The 13,891-nt window shown below is 30.5% G+C and overlaps 2 protein-coding genes across 2 annotated transcripts; both read left to right on the plus strand.

The window, feature by feature from the left end:
• Window positions 1-416: 416 nt before the first annotated feature.
• On the plus strand, window positions 417-2,095 carry LOC136975582 (solute carrier family 49 member 4-like). Its single transcript, XM_067270668.1, has 7 exons — window positions 417-443; window positions 519-726; window positions 845-935; window positions 1,030-1,242; window positions 1,589-1,629; window positions 1,702-1,761; window positions 1,876-2,095. Exons 1-7 carry the CDS (start codon window positions 438-440, stop codon window positions 2,013-2,015), a joined length of 759 nt encoding a protein of 252 aa, XP_067126769.1. The 5' UTR covers window positions 417-437; the 3' UTR covers window positions 2,016-2,095.
• A 1,307-nt stretch (window positions 2,096-3,402) lies between these two features.
• LOC136975583 (solute carrier family 49 member 4-like) lies at window positions 3,403-5,248 on the plus strand. The gene is made up of 4 exons (XM_067270669.1): window positions 3,403-3,466; window positions 4,611-4,729; window positions 4,801-4,983; window positions 5,066-5,248. The coding sequence occupies exons 1-4, from the start codon at window positions 3,414-3,416 to the stop codon at window positions 5,173-5,175; spliced, it is 465 nt and encodes a 154-aa protein (XP_067126770.1). The 5' UTR covers window positions 3,403-3,413; the 3' UTR covers window positions 5,176-5,248.
• The last annotated feature ends 8,643 nt before the right edge of the window (window positions 5,249-13,891 follow it).

A 13,891-nucleotide genomic window follows, 5' to 3' on the forward strand; every position in this document is an offset into this window, starting at 1 on the left:
CAAGTTCCTACATACATCCCGACATGTCACCGACTGCGTGGATGATACTTTCTTGCAACTGTGCTAAATCACATGGCATGGGGTTACATAAACACGAGCTTTGATGTAACCCCTTACGAAAAAAATCACAACGGGTTATGTCAGGTGAATTTGGAGACCACGTAAGAACAGTAGAATCATCACGAGAAGCAAATATACATAAAATATATCTTTTTCTTTTTATCTAACAAGTAAAATACATATTTTTTACAAGTGTTTCTGTGTGAAATATTATAAAAATAATTCCAATTTTCAAGGATGAAGACATTAAGCATCCAACATCATCAAGGAAACAAGAAGACGAAGAGGGAGATGATAAAAATGTACGAATCGAAACACGTTTAAAAAAAGTTCATCCAGTACACAGTGATAAGGATTTAATTGCACCAATACTAAATATGAAGGTCTGTTTATAATAAAGTAAACCATTTTATTAATTGATTATTATTGAATAACTATTACATACGTTTTTAATATAGCTTTATAAAAGGAGATGGTGGATTTTATTTGTATTCTCAGCATTAAATCTACTTCAAAGTTTTGTAGGGATAACGTGGATAACAATACAACAATCTGCAAAAGACGTGTTTAGTTGGGAGGATTGGATTTTAATAATATTGACTCATTGCAAAACCATTGCATTTGTCATTTTGGGCATTCCTGCGTGTTGGTTTCTCAAACGAACAGGTAATATTAGTGTTATAATAATATTTAAACAATTGCACTTCGTATTATTTTACCTTTAATTGCAGTTCGATTCTTGAAAATAATATTTAAATAATTTATAATCCATTGACTTCAACAGGAATTAGAAATAATGTATTACTTGCTAATACTTTTTTATTTACTGGAATTGGCATTAGATGTGTCATGCAAAATATACAAATTGCTAAACTGTAAGTTACAATAATTTTATTTTCCTGACAAAAATATATATTTTGCACGTTATAACGTATTTAATCTATAAATTTATCTTTATTTTTCTTTCAGATTGATTTACATCTCTCAAATACTCGTGGGAACAGCGGGAGTAGTGATAACTGGTTCATCAAGTCTCGTATCTTCGATATGGTTTCCCGTTAAACAACGAACTACGGTTACAACAATATTCAATTTGTGTAATTATGTAGGAATTTATTTAGGTTTCCTTATTGGGCCAATTGTCATCGACTTGTCTACTTTGTCGCCGTGTCGAGATGCAAAGTATAGTTTAATTATCATCAAATATTTTGGAACGAGATACACTATAAGGTTGCTTTGATCTTATATATGTACAGTATATATTTAACATTTTACTAGCTTGTAAATTGAATAAACAGTTGAGTCCATCCATCATCCTGGACTTTGATCCTACCAGGATGATAAGGGGGAGGAAAAAAGATAAATTTTGGGGAATGCAAGAGATGAGACAATAGGAAATGTTAATAATCACTGGTAAAAAGATGTAAACATTGTGCATAATATTTAAAAACCCTACGAAAGATCAAAGTCACCTCATGGTAAGTTACTGTAATTTTATCCATTATTAACGTAGTTTTATTCTTTTCAGTTTAAACCGTATGAATATTAGCTGTGTATATCTTAGTGGAGGTAAGTTATTATTATTATTATTTTAAATACTTGTTGAAATTCCTACAAATTCAAATGTTCTTTTCGCTATAGGCAGATCTGAAATAGCTATTCATTATCAGATTGATCGTATCAAGTATATGATGTACTTCGGTAAGAATTATCGAAAATGTCCTGTCAGATAGGCAAAGTTGTTAAACATAAACTACATTTCTTCGAATGAAGAGAATTAATATATTTATTTTTTTTAAATGTATTTATTTATAGAATTCATTTTAGCATCATTTGTAATATTTTTCGTCTACATGTTCTTTCAAAAAAAACCTGCTTTATCTCCATCTTTTACCGCTAGTTTGGAGAGGTTAGGCCTCAAGACTTCCTTTCAAATTTTAAAGAAGTTTGTATGAATAAAATTTATTAAATATGCCATTAGAAAATCTCATTAATTTACGTTAATCATCTTCCTTTACAGAGATAAAAATTTCTGGATTATCTCTCTCGGTTTTGCAATAACTAATGCAACTTTTTTAAATTGGTTTATTATATTAAGAACGATTTTACAGCCATTAAATGTATCCGAGGTAAATATTTGAAAATTTATTATAATAATTTTTTAAAATCTTTATATTCGATTACTTTCTTAAAACTCTTTCCACCGTGTGGTTATTACGAGGACCTTTTTATGGCCAGGCTCATAATGGTAGTGAGAAATGGAGCCTGTCTTATCCGGAAAGACCTACCCTCCCGAAAAACTACTAGAGTTTTTTTTTTTTTTTTTGTTTAAAGGATTAACTTTAATAATGTAGGAAACTGGAATCCCTCAAATCCGGATTCTCAAAGCAGCGGGCTGAGGTCTTTACTGCTTCGGCTTTGTGACCGCCAATTTCGTATTGAAATCCAAGGATTGCCTGGATTTCCACAAGTTATGGAAGTGTGGAAATTCATTATAGATGGCTGCTGACTTATTGAGAAGCTGCGACTATGTGTGGATTTTCAATTGAACAAGTTACTCCTCCCTCAAATCCCGGTCGATCCCGGTGAAGTGGACCCTTCTGCTCTCTTTGTAGCTCGTGTATATCACCCAGAATAATGGGGTGTCATTTGGTTGTAACATCAATACAAACTACAGTTATATCTTCTGATCTAATTTTGGCCCGTTTCGAACGGATCGATCAGCGTGAATGAGGGATGAAGAATGATGCAACTTCTCGTGATAAATTGAGAATCTCGATTCTAGAAAGGCAAGATAAATATCCTATCATGCGATTATCCAATCGATGTTTTACAGAAGTACAAAAATGGTGCAGGAGGAAAAAATCTCATGAACCAACAATGTGGATTTTCTGTGAGAGAATTTAGTTTTGACTTATATTTTATCCTACATCAAAATACTGGAATACATATCGTCGTTTCATATTCTGCTGAAATTTATTACAGAGAATATTAATATTATATTGATTTACTTAGATTTCATTTTATTTAACGGTTATATCATATAAAAAACAGAATTAATTATTTTTTTAATAACCAATTTTATAATTATTTTTCGTAGATTGAAATTAACAAAATGAATACAATAAGCATTATAATTAGTTGCATTCTTTCGTTAATTATGGCAAGGTGAAGTACTTGTAATACATATCGTCGTTTCATATTCTGCTGAAATTTATTACAGAGAATATTAATATTATATTGATTTACTTAGATTTCATTTTATTTAACGGTTATATCATATAAAAAACAGAATTAATTATTTTTTTAATAACCAATTTTATAATTATTTTTCGTAGATTGAAATTAACAAAATGAATACAATAAGCATTATAATTAGTTGCATTCTTTCGTTAATTATGGCAAGGTGAGTGAGTACTTGTTTAATATGATTTCATTTTTTATTAATTTATTTAATATGGTAACTAATGTTGATTACACAGGTCTGCAAAAAAAACTTAACTTATTCAAGAGTCCCATGCTTCTTTTTCCTTTTCTCCCATTGTTTCCAAACAGAGGGGATCAGATAAAAGTTTTCTTATGTCGGGGCCAGTGAAAACTCCCTCTTTTAACTTGGCTTCAAACAGTTTTGGGAACTTGGAACACAGATATCTGAAACAATCCCCATTTCTTGGCAGTGATTTGACAAACTGCTTTATGAGCCCCAATTTAATATGAAGAGGATGAACCAATGTCGTATTAATGACGTTTTTCTCTCCGGGGGTTAAACTGTCTCGTGGTGGCCAGTCAGTTTTTGTCCAGTGCAGCTGTCTCGCTCTACTATCCCATAAGCAAAGAAAGCAAGGATATTTTGTATAACCTTCATGCTGACCCAACAACATGGTTAGTATTTTGAAATCTCCACAAACCATCCATTGATGCTCTTGATATTTGATTTTCTCAAGAATCGTAGCCAAGTCAGTATAGTTTTTTCCTATATGAACCGAGTGTCCCATAGGAAGAGATGCAAATACATTTCATTATGCAGCAAGAATGCTTTGAGGTTAGTTTTAGACGAATCAATGAATATGAGCCATTCTGATGAATCATATTCTATTTCAACTCACTTCATGAGCCCATGAACATCATTACAATAAACCAGATTTACCTCTTTGAAGAAAAACTGTAAATTCTCTCTCTCTCGATCCCTGTACCATGAAAATGAGGTCCCAGATGATAGCAGGTTTTTGTTTTTTAGCCTTGATCCTGGCAATTCGACTGCATTTTCTTCAGTCCAATTTGGGAGTGTAATATTAATTAATGCATGGATTTATAAATGGACCACCCTGTATCTCTGATAAATATCTCGTAGAATTTGTGTCCAATTAAAAATTTGTCCCGATAAAATTTATTTTTGAGAAGCCTTATCAATTCCACAAACATTTAAACCACTCCTGCCCACTTCTCTTGGGAGAACTGTAGAATTTCAAATGGGATCTCTCTATTTCTTTTTTTTTACTTTTGGATTCTCTATTAATTACTGGTATACTTGCATATATTTGGTTTTGCAGAATTATTGACTTAAAAGGAAGTTATATCAAGCTATTCCTTATCGTCTTATGGGTTATTGGATGCATTAACTTGATAATTTACTCTCTTATTTTCACAGAAATCATTTCATCATCTCGAGGTACGTAAAGTACTTATTCAAAAGACAGAATTCCAAATCTTATATATGTAATTTTGATGTATTATATCTAGAAATTTTGTACACTGTTATCATTATTAACGGAGTATTAACATGTTCACCCACTCCAATGTATATGGAATTAGCATCAGAAGCGTTTTATCCACTTTCTGAAGGAACCTTGGGTCTAATACTTCAAACTCTATCTAACCTATTCGGAGTTGTATTTGTAGCACTGATTGCATTTCAAAATGCAGGTAATTATTATTATTATTATTATTAAACATCGGCTAACAGTTAAATAATTATAAATTTACTGTTGTTTATTCTGTCTAACAGAGACTAGTTGGATGAATTGGTGCTTGATCGGTTCAGCGATAATTGGATTGATACTGGCCATTTTCCTGAATGAATCTTATCTAAGATCGAACTTGGACAAAAGTATTTAGCGTAAACTTTTAATTCTGATGCTTCGAAAAGCTTGATGTTACCATACGAACGAATAAATGCTTTGACGTTGTGTTCTTTGTTTTGTTTTTTAGCGCCATTTACTCTGTAGAGGAGAAATCTGAAACTAAAAGTTCTTTGCAGAATCCTTTTCATTAGCGTGCCACAAATTTTCGTGACAGTCGGCTTATTGTTTGAAGCTACAGAGTCCTCTGGATAGGCCAACCCCCAGTGTCAAGTGCCCACAAAAATTGAATTATTATCATAAATTTTGAATACTTTTTCATTATAATATATTTCATGTGTAGATATAATGGCTTTATAATAGTCCATACTTTTTTATTCACATCAAATAACGTTTCTGCCTATTGTTTGGTGTTAGAGATAGGCCTATTATTCTTATTATAAGTTTCAGCATGCCCGAAAATTTTGGTCAGGATTCGCCGTGACTTTCATTATGATCACCCTGTATTAATCGTAATCATGTGTGGAATGCTCTGGAGAAATCCATTGCAGCACGCCCAAAATCGCCTTTTATTTTTTTGGAGGAGTAGGATTGTTTAAGGAATTTATGATTATTAAACAATTCCCTTATTAAATATCATAGGATTAACTTCATTTACGGAAAGTTTCTTAAAAACGAAGTTAATCATATAATATTTAATAAGGGAATTGTTTTATCAGCATTATAATTCAAAATCAATAGTTAAACAACAAATGCTACTCAACGCATAATCAGTATCAAATATTTTTCTTTCGTAAGTACAACATCGAAAATCAATTATTTTAATTGTTCTTTTTTGTGATTTAAGTAACACCGATAAGAGAAAATTTTATTGTTTTTTATTCGTTAATAAGTTACTCGATAAACGATGATAACATTGAGGTTTAGACATAATATTTACTCGAAAATCTTAGATTTGACAAATTTAAAATGAATTTTTATAAACAATGAACAATAATAACAACAATACAAACCTGAAACATTAATTAAATGACTGATTTAATTGATGTTTCAAGAGATGTGAAACATTTTTCGTGTGGATACCATAGCACATTTCAAATGTCCAAAGGGGTGTTGCAAAAACAAATTTGGGTTTACTAAAGTCGAACTTTAGAATATTTTGTGATAAAATACGATTAAAATTGCGTTAAAATACTTTCAGTTTACAAAAGTATAAACGAAAACTATACATAAAATAGTGATAATAGACGAGAGGAAGTAATTTTGTGAGGTAGAGTTGTGTTCCTCTCCGTCACAACAAAGGGAAATTGCTTGATATTTCCTTACGAAATTACTTCCTGGCATCTATTATCTATACAAAATCAGATCCAAAAACATCTGATGATTAAAAATCTCTTGAAATATATTGATTTTGAATTAAATATTTCAACAGATTTCAAGCACTTGAAGTATAGACTTTTTGTATGAGGGCCATCACTTTTAGTGTATTGTCCTTTGTTTTAATTTATTACAATTGCCCCTTGTACTCTTCGGTAAATGTAAATTAAGATTCCTATAAGGGATTCCTATTTGTATACCCTGTAAATGGCGGTCATTTTTTCGGAAAGGTTTCTTTTCGAAGAGCATACAAAATATATGGTCATATTTTACGTTACCGCCAGTGTCCGTTGTTCACAGGTTCGGCTACATTATTAATACATAATGCGTTAATGTTTTATGGCTTTTTTAATGAAGTTCTAAAGAAATTCAATTTAGAAAAGGTGAAACTATGTGAAGATAAAGGAATGCAATAATTAGTGCAGCTAAAATTATTATTTGCTTATTCTCAAATTATGAAAACTTGTTCAATATTTTTACTTTATCATTGTGTTATTCAAGTGAATCGAATGGACAGTGCGTGACTTATTTCAGTAGTCATGACAACTATTGATTACTTTGGACACTCATCTTCCATCTTTCATACAAAGAAAGCGCTTGTTATCTCGTTTCTTGTGATAATCTTAAGTCAACACACAACTATTTACTAATAACCAACTACTTATATCTAATACATAACTGTACATTACTGTATATAATGTACTGTACAGCAAAATTAAATCTCGTATGTATGCCAAGTTTACTAGATATAAAAGTTCCTTCGTATAAGTTACTACGTGTAGAATTACCTGTTAACCAAGGACACGTATCTCTTCCCTATTTCGTTTGGTAACTTGCTTATAAATATATGAATTTTTAATGCAGTTTATGTTTAAAGTTCACTAAAAAAAATACATCAAGAATATAAAAGAACAAAATTAATCACAGTAATAATTTTTGCGAATATTTTTTTCCAATTTTAAATATATTCGTGATCAAGAATGATGAATAGACACGCAATGTATACGAAAAGGAAAATTACGAACGTTGAAAATACTAAATTGAACTGTACATCAATCATTAGGATGGCCCAAAATTCCGTTAGCAAGAGACTCGATTGCTGTGTTATTCAAATATTTTAAAATTACGGTTAGATTTACCTTAGGTAGCCAAAATGGCGGCTCGTCTCTAATTCCAGCAAACAGAAGGGAAACAGTGGAGACGAGCCGCCATTTTGGCTACCTAAGGTAAATCTAACCAAAATTACTAATCATTACATGTAATGGTTAGTAATAAAGGCAGAGATTCTTCAGTAGAAGAATCTCTGCCTTTATCATCTAATTGTTTCTTAGAAACCTGGTAAAGGTGGCCATCTTTCGGGGCATTCTGTATTGTAGATCAATCATATATAGTATTTATTGAGGCCGAACTTCGGGCCACTATACTTGATATTTACTTCAAGAGCATCTTGATAGACAAATTAGTTATTTATATTAGCAATTTTCTATGTACTAGAAAACAATTGAATGCCATACCCTATATTATGAGTTCTTGTAACAGTCCGTTTGATGAGTACATAAGTATGAACGAAGTTATTGGTTTAGTTAATGCATTGAAACCTGTGTAAACCAGAATTATTTTTCCGTTTAGGCAGGGTGTCCGTTTTAGACAGGTTTTATTGTATGAATAACAAAGGTAATTCTTTTTAATTTAAATAAATAAAAATCATTAGCTCTTAGTCAATTTTCAGCAATTTATTTTTTAATGCTGTACTTTAAATAGATAATAATAATAACGATTATTATTATTATATCAATAATTTAAGTTTATTTAAATGTTAATAATAATTATATTAATATAACTCGAGTTTTTGATGTTTTATAAGCATCTAAAATAAAAAAATAACCATTTAAAACGTCATTTACAACTAATAATGTCTTGGTTATAAAATTAAATAAGAAACAATTTAAAGTTACTTAAAATTTTAAAACAAATTCCTTACTTCCTTAATTACAATGATGCTTTTTTTCCCTTTTTTATCTTCATTTATCAGTTATTAATTTTTACGATATAATTTGGCATTTTATCTGCATTCTTATCTAGTAGATGCCGGCTTTTCGACCAACCGTCGTAAAACGAACCCGTAAGTCCGACGTCATAATGCAAGATTACGTATAAAGAAATAGATTTCAATGGGACGAAATTTGTTAAATGACTTGTAATAAACACGGTTAATCGATTTCTGGCCACCCCGTACTAATATACGGAGATGGTCGTCCCTCCAAACAAACCGTCGTAAAGCGAGCCTCTTAGGTTTCTGATAAACATGTCTAACAATATACAATATACGTCTGTTATAGAGATTATCAACGAAAAAATAATACGATAATTAAGTATAATATGATCGTACTTAGTGATAATAGATTATTATACCGGTCGTTAAAGCGGGACCCTATTGTTTTAGCAATTGAAGATCGATTGATCAATACCACTAAAGTACTGAGATAATTTACATTAAAACCCATTATTATAATGTATAATATTAAAATTTTGATTTTATTTTATATGTAGCATGTTCCAAAACTAAGTTAATCATGTAAAAACTACAAGAATTATACAAAATACGTCATCAATTTGCGCGTATGTGTGTGTGTCAAATGTTATATACTTGACACAAAGACGAATTGATGACGTCCTTACAAACTACACTTTAATAGACTTTTGGACCACCCTGTAGTTTCAATTATCAGGGTATTTATTTTTTTAAAAAGGGTTAATGTTACCTATGGTAGCGAACATGGAGGCTCGTCTCTGAAACAGTGGGGTCGCACGTTCTGACCTAACCTAACCTATTCTAATAAATTACCCCTATCCTAATAATTTTGTTGACAATAATTATGGTAATTTATTAGGTTAGGATTTTTTTTTGTAACTCTTTCCGCCCAGTGGGCACTAAGAGGGCCTGTTATAGCCGCTTGACCGCTCGGCCATCCGGCCGCTGGTTAAGTTAGGTTGGGTTGGGTTAGGTTGAGTTGGGTTGGGTTGGGTTAGGTTAGGTTAGGTTAGGTTAGGTTAGGTTAGAACGTGCGACCCCACTGTTTCAGAGACAAGCCGCCATGTTCGCTACCATAGGTAATATTAACGAAGAAAAGTTCAAGAATCTTAGTTTATCTTGATGCAAATTGGTATCTAATCTGAATTATTTTTAAAAAAACCAATTTATCTTTCTTCTACACGTTGCTAAATTTAAGATTAAATATTTAAAATATATTTTTACATTAATTAGTTGTTCACAGTGAAATATTAATTCAATTTTTACAGTGTTCTTATTTATTTATTTCTAAGAAACTTCACTGTATCAACCTATGACTAACGCTTACTGATAGAAAATTTATGAGTCATTTACTAACTAAAAACGATACTTTTTCCTCCCTTCCCCCCTTAGGATCGATTTCTGAGAAAACTTAATATATTTCTCGATACTATTTTAATATTTTATTATAAAATTAATGTAGTTTACCTTCATTAAGTACCTTATCTATCGACTGAATCTCTTGTAAACTCCTATGGATTTAATGGGATTACTTGAAAAATCGAAATTTTCTAATTTATTCACGACAAATTTCGAAGCGATTATATAGAAAAATCAATAAATATTAATTAAATTTAATTAAAATTATATAAAAAAATTAATTACTTTACTCCAAATTATGTAAAATCCCGTTTAAAATCATACAAGTTCGTTAGCATCTTCAGGTTCCATCTGCGATTTAGTCGCGAAGAAACTGCTTTAAAACAGTAAATTTATTAAAATTTATTGATTAATGTATTATAAATTATTTAGATACAGTTTCATTTACGTACGGGTGAACCCCCGAACAACGGACACCGACGGGAATATAAAAAAATGGCCGTTGTTTGGAGGTGACCTTTATTAAAGGTTGATGTTCTTTGTTATATATTAAGATTAATAATTGTCTTATAAATTTAATGAATAATATGTTATTTTTAACTGATAGAAAGGTGAACAGAATTAATTATCTTTCTGGTATAAGATAATAAACGACAATGTTTAAGTTCATGGTCACGTATTTCTTGACGTAACAATTGTGAAAAGTAGACGTCACACAAAGATATCTCAATTATAAAGTCTATTGATTTAACGATGAAATCCTCATTTCGTACCTGCTTAATTATAATTAAAGTGCTGTAAAATATATTTAATCATCTTATTTAAAAACATGTAATTAAAAGGTAAGTTTCACTAGAAGAAATATATTGATATAAACCCAATTTTCTATATTAAAATATAAATTATTTTGCAGTAAAATTATCATATTATAAAATATAAATTAAATTTTATTTCAAGTATTTATTTAAGGATTAATTAATTTAATTAATTAATTCTTATCCCATAAACTTAATCAAATGTTACGTATGAAATTATATGATTTAATGTGTTTCAAGGATAATGAACTGTTCTTTACGTGTATAATGAATTCTTGATATAGTGAATGATTTAGTTGAGTGTTCATTATATCGAGAATCCACTGTACAACATATAGAAAAGTTCAGTTAAGCGACGCGACGCGACTCGTCGCATCGCTTTTCTTGATCTCGATTGATTTTCGTGAATTTTCTTAAATTAACGTTTAAATTAGAAAAGAAGATATTCATTTTGGGTTTCGAAACAATTATCTTATGAATTATTTAACTCTCTTATCTAATATATATCGGCGAACCGATTGTAAACGACACCGTCGCGAACGAGCGCGTCGTGGCGCGCGTAATCCAATATGGCGAAGATAACTCAATACAGCCTACTCACTTTTACGCCTTACACAACTAAAATTTACATAATCAGTGATTCAGCGTGAAGAAAATTGTTTTAGTGATTAAGCTAAATCACTTTAAAGTTTTTTAAATAATTATTTTTCTTAACAAGTTACATAACTTGACAACTTTATAAACAAAATGTATTTATCAATGTTATGTTGTTTCGATATTGAAAATAATGATAATAACCACGTGACGTCAATCATTAACACTCTTATCTCCGTCCTCGATCCATAAATTTACAAAAATTTCCCAGTGTACACACAATATATAAAAACATTTCTATTTATTCACTATATTCTACAGCCCCATTCATCTTATGATGATGCTGCCTCCATCAATCCCATTCATCAAGAAGAATTCCAAGAGCAATTGACAATATGAACAATTCAACAAGGGATTAATAATAATAATCAATCATAATTAATTAGTGTACGCTTAATCGTCTTCTTCACGTCATTAGTTGCTATATTTATTCACTATATTCTATAGCCCCATTGTCTCTATAATGCTGTTAACTGCTCCATTGATCAAGAAGAATTGAAGAAAGTAATTCCCAATAATATAAATCAAATTCTTCTTGATTAAAAGGGTGAATGAGTTGCATATAATAACCTAATTAGGGATATTTTTCTACGAAATCCAGAGCAAAAAAAAAAAAAAGAAAGTACAGGCTATAAATGTAGTGTCTAAGTCCAATCAAGAGAATAAAAATGACCTATAAAGGATTAAAATCTACATGATATTCATTACTAAAACTTGTTCTAATTCCCTCTTTTTAAAAATTAACATCAACATTTTCCTTATCTCAAGCTTATAAACTTTAAGAACTTTCTTTAAAATTGTTTATATTTAATAAATTATAACAGTAAACGAAAGAATAAAATCTTAATTTGTTATAAAAACATCCGGTTGTCTCCTGTTAGAAATATCTGTTATATGAAAGAAAACAGATCAAAGCTAAATAAATAAATAAACAGAAAGAGAAATTAAATAATAAATTAACGTGATTTATTATTATTATTTTAGTTTTAAAAAAATCTAACGAGTTGCGTAACTTTCTCGGCGAAAAACACAAAAGTTGTCTGTGATGCCATCTGTTATCAGGTTCTGTTAAAAAAAAAATTAACAAACTTTTATGTTATTAATTATTATAAAATGGCTAAAAGTTTAATTGTGTGTGTAGAGATGAGTTTTGTGAAAAATTGTACGAGTAAAATCATTAAGTTCGACCCCTCACTCATATAGGACACGTGACCTCCCTTTATCTCCCTATCGACCTTTAACAACCAAAATTTAATAGTATTAATGCCCTTTACACACAAGCCACCGTACCAAATTTCGTGTTTAATCAACACCCCCATCCTGAGATATTAAGCGGAATACACACCAACACACAGAACAAACACATTTCCCCTTGTTATGTGTACATAACAGCAGAGAAAGTAAAACTTGAGAAGTTATTATTATAATTTATGACATTACACAATAAAATACACTTTATCTAGTTACGGAATTAAATAATATAATATTATTTTGAAACTTTACTTGATAAAATTACACAATTTTTACATGAACTCTCAACATAATTCGAATATATTTAACATCATAACGAATTTTTAGCTTTATTCTCCAAGCTATTATATGAATACTTGTAAAATATAAAACACTGTATTATTAAATGAATATTTAACAGCGCATTTACTCTATAAAATAAGCAACTTTCCAATATAAACAAAGCAATTATTGACCTATTTAACAGGAAACCCCCCCAAACATTCACTCATCACCTTAATAACCTCACATAATAGTTATTTTTAAGAACTTCTAACGTTGTATGTATCAGTAATGACCTCGTCCCGCTTGACTCTGAATTATTTTAAAATAAATAAAAGAAAAAAAGTGTTTCGTCAAAGGTCACACATCATATGATCGAAGTGTGACGTCACTCGCCATAACCGGTTTTCAACATTCACTGAGTGAAGATGAGTTGTACAGAGTTATACTAACACGTCAACTGCACCTGTACACCTTCCCCTCTTAACTATAATTATTAAAATAAGTAATGTGTAGGGGTATAAACGTTACGTTTCTATATTTTTTCTAACGTACATACGTGACGTGTTGGTAGAACAGCTGTTATTTACACATAGCAACAGTACAGTGTCTTTCCTAAACACACACACAATTGCCTTTGTATGCCATCGAAAATCTATATAATCCTGTGTAGAGGTAAGTGTTAAAATTTCTTATATTACGATTTGATATCGCTGCAGGGGTTACCGGATGTGATGTCATTTCTTAATGACGTTACTCAGCATTATGTTAAGTCTCATCCTGTGTATTGTGTAGGTTAAGTGTTGTAGAATGTGAATAGAAACGTCACACAAAGGGAATACAACAAACAAATTCGGTTTCGTGTGTTGTTTGTTGTCCCGTTTGAGGTTTCGTAAGCGTGGGTTTGAACTAGATCATGCTAAAATGATACTGCTTTAAAAAAAAGTATGTATTTCTTTATTTGATTCGAAGTTTTTGATAAGGGTCGGATGTTGGGTTGGTTT

The sequence above is a fragment of the Centruroides vittatus genome, unplaced genomic scaffold (assembly GCF_030686945.1).
Source record: "Centruroides vittatus isolate TY-2023 unplaced genomic scaffold, ASM3068694v2 contig_375, whole genome shotgun sequence".
Classification (NCBI taxonomy): Eukaryota; Metazoa; Arthropoda; class Arachnida; order Scorpiones; family Buthidae; genus Centruroides; species Centruroides vittatus.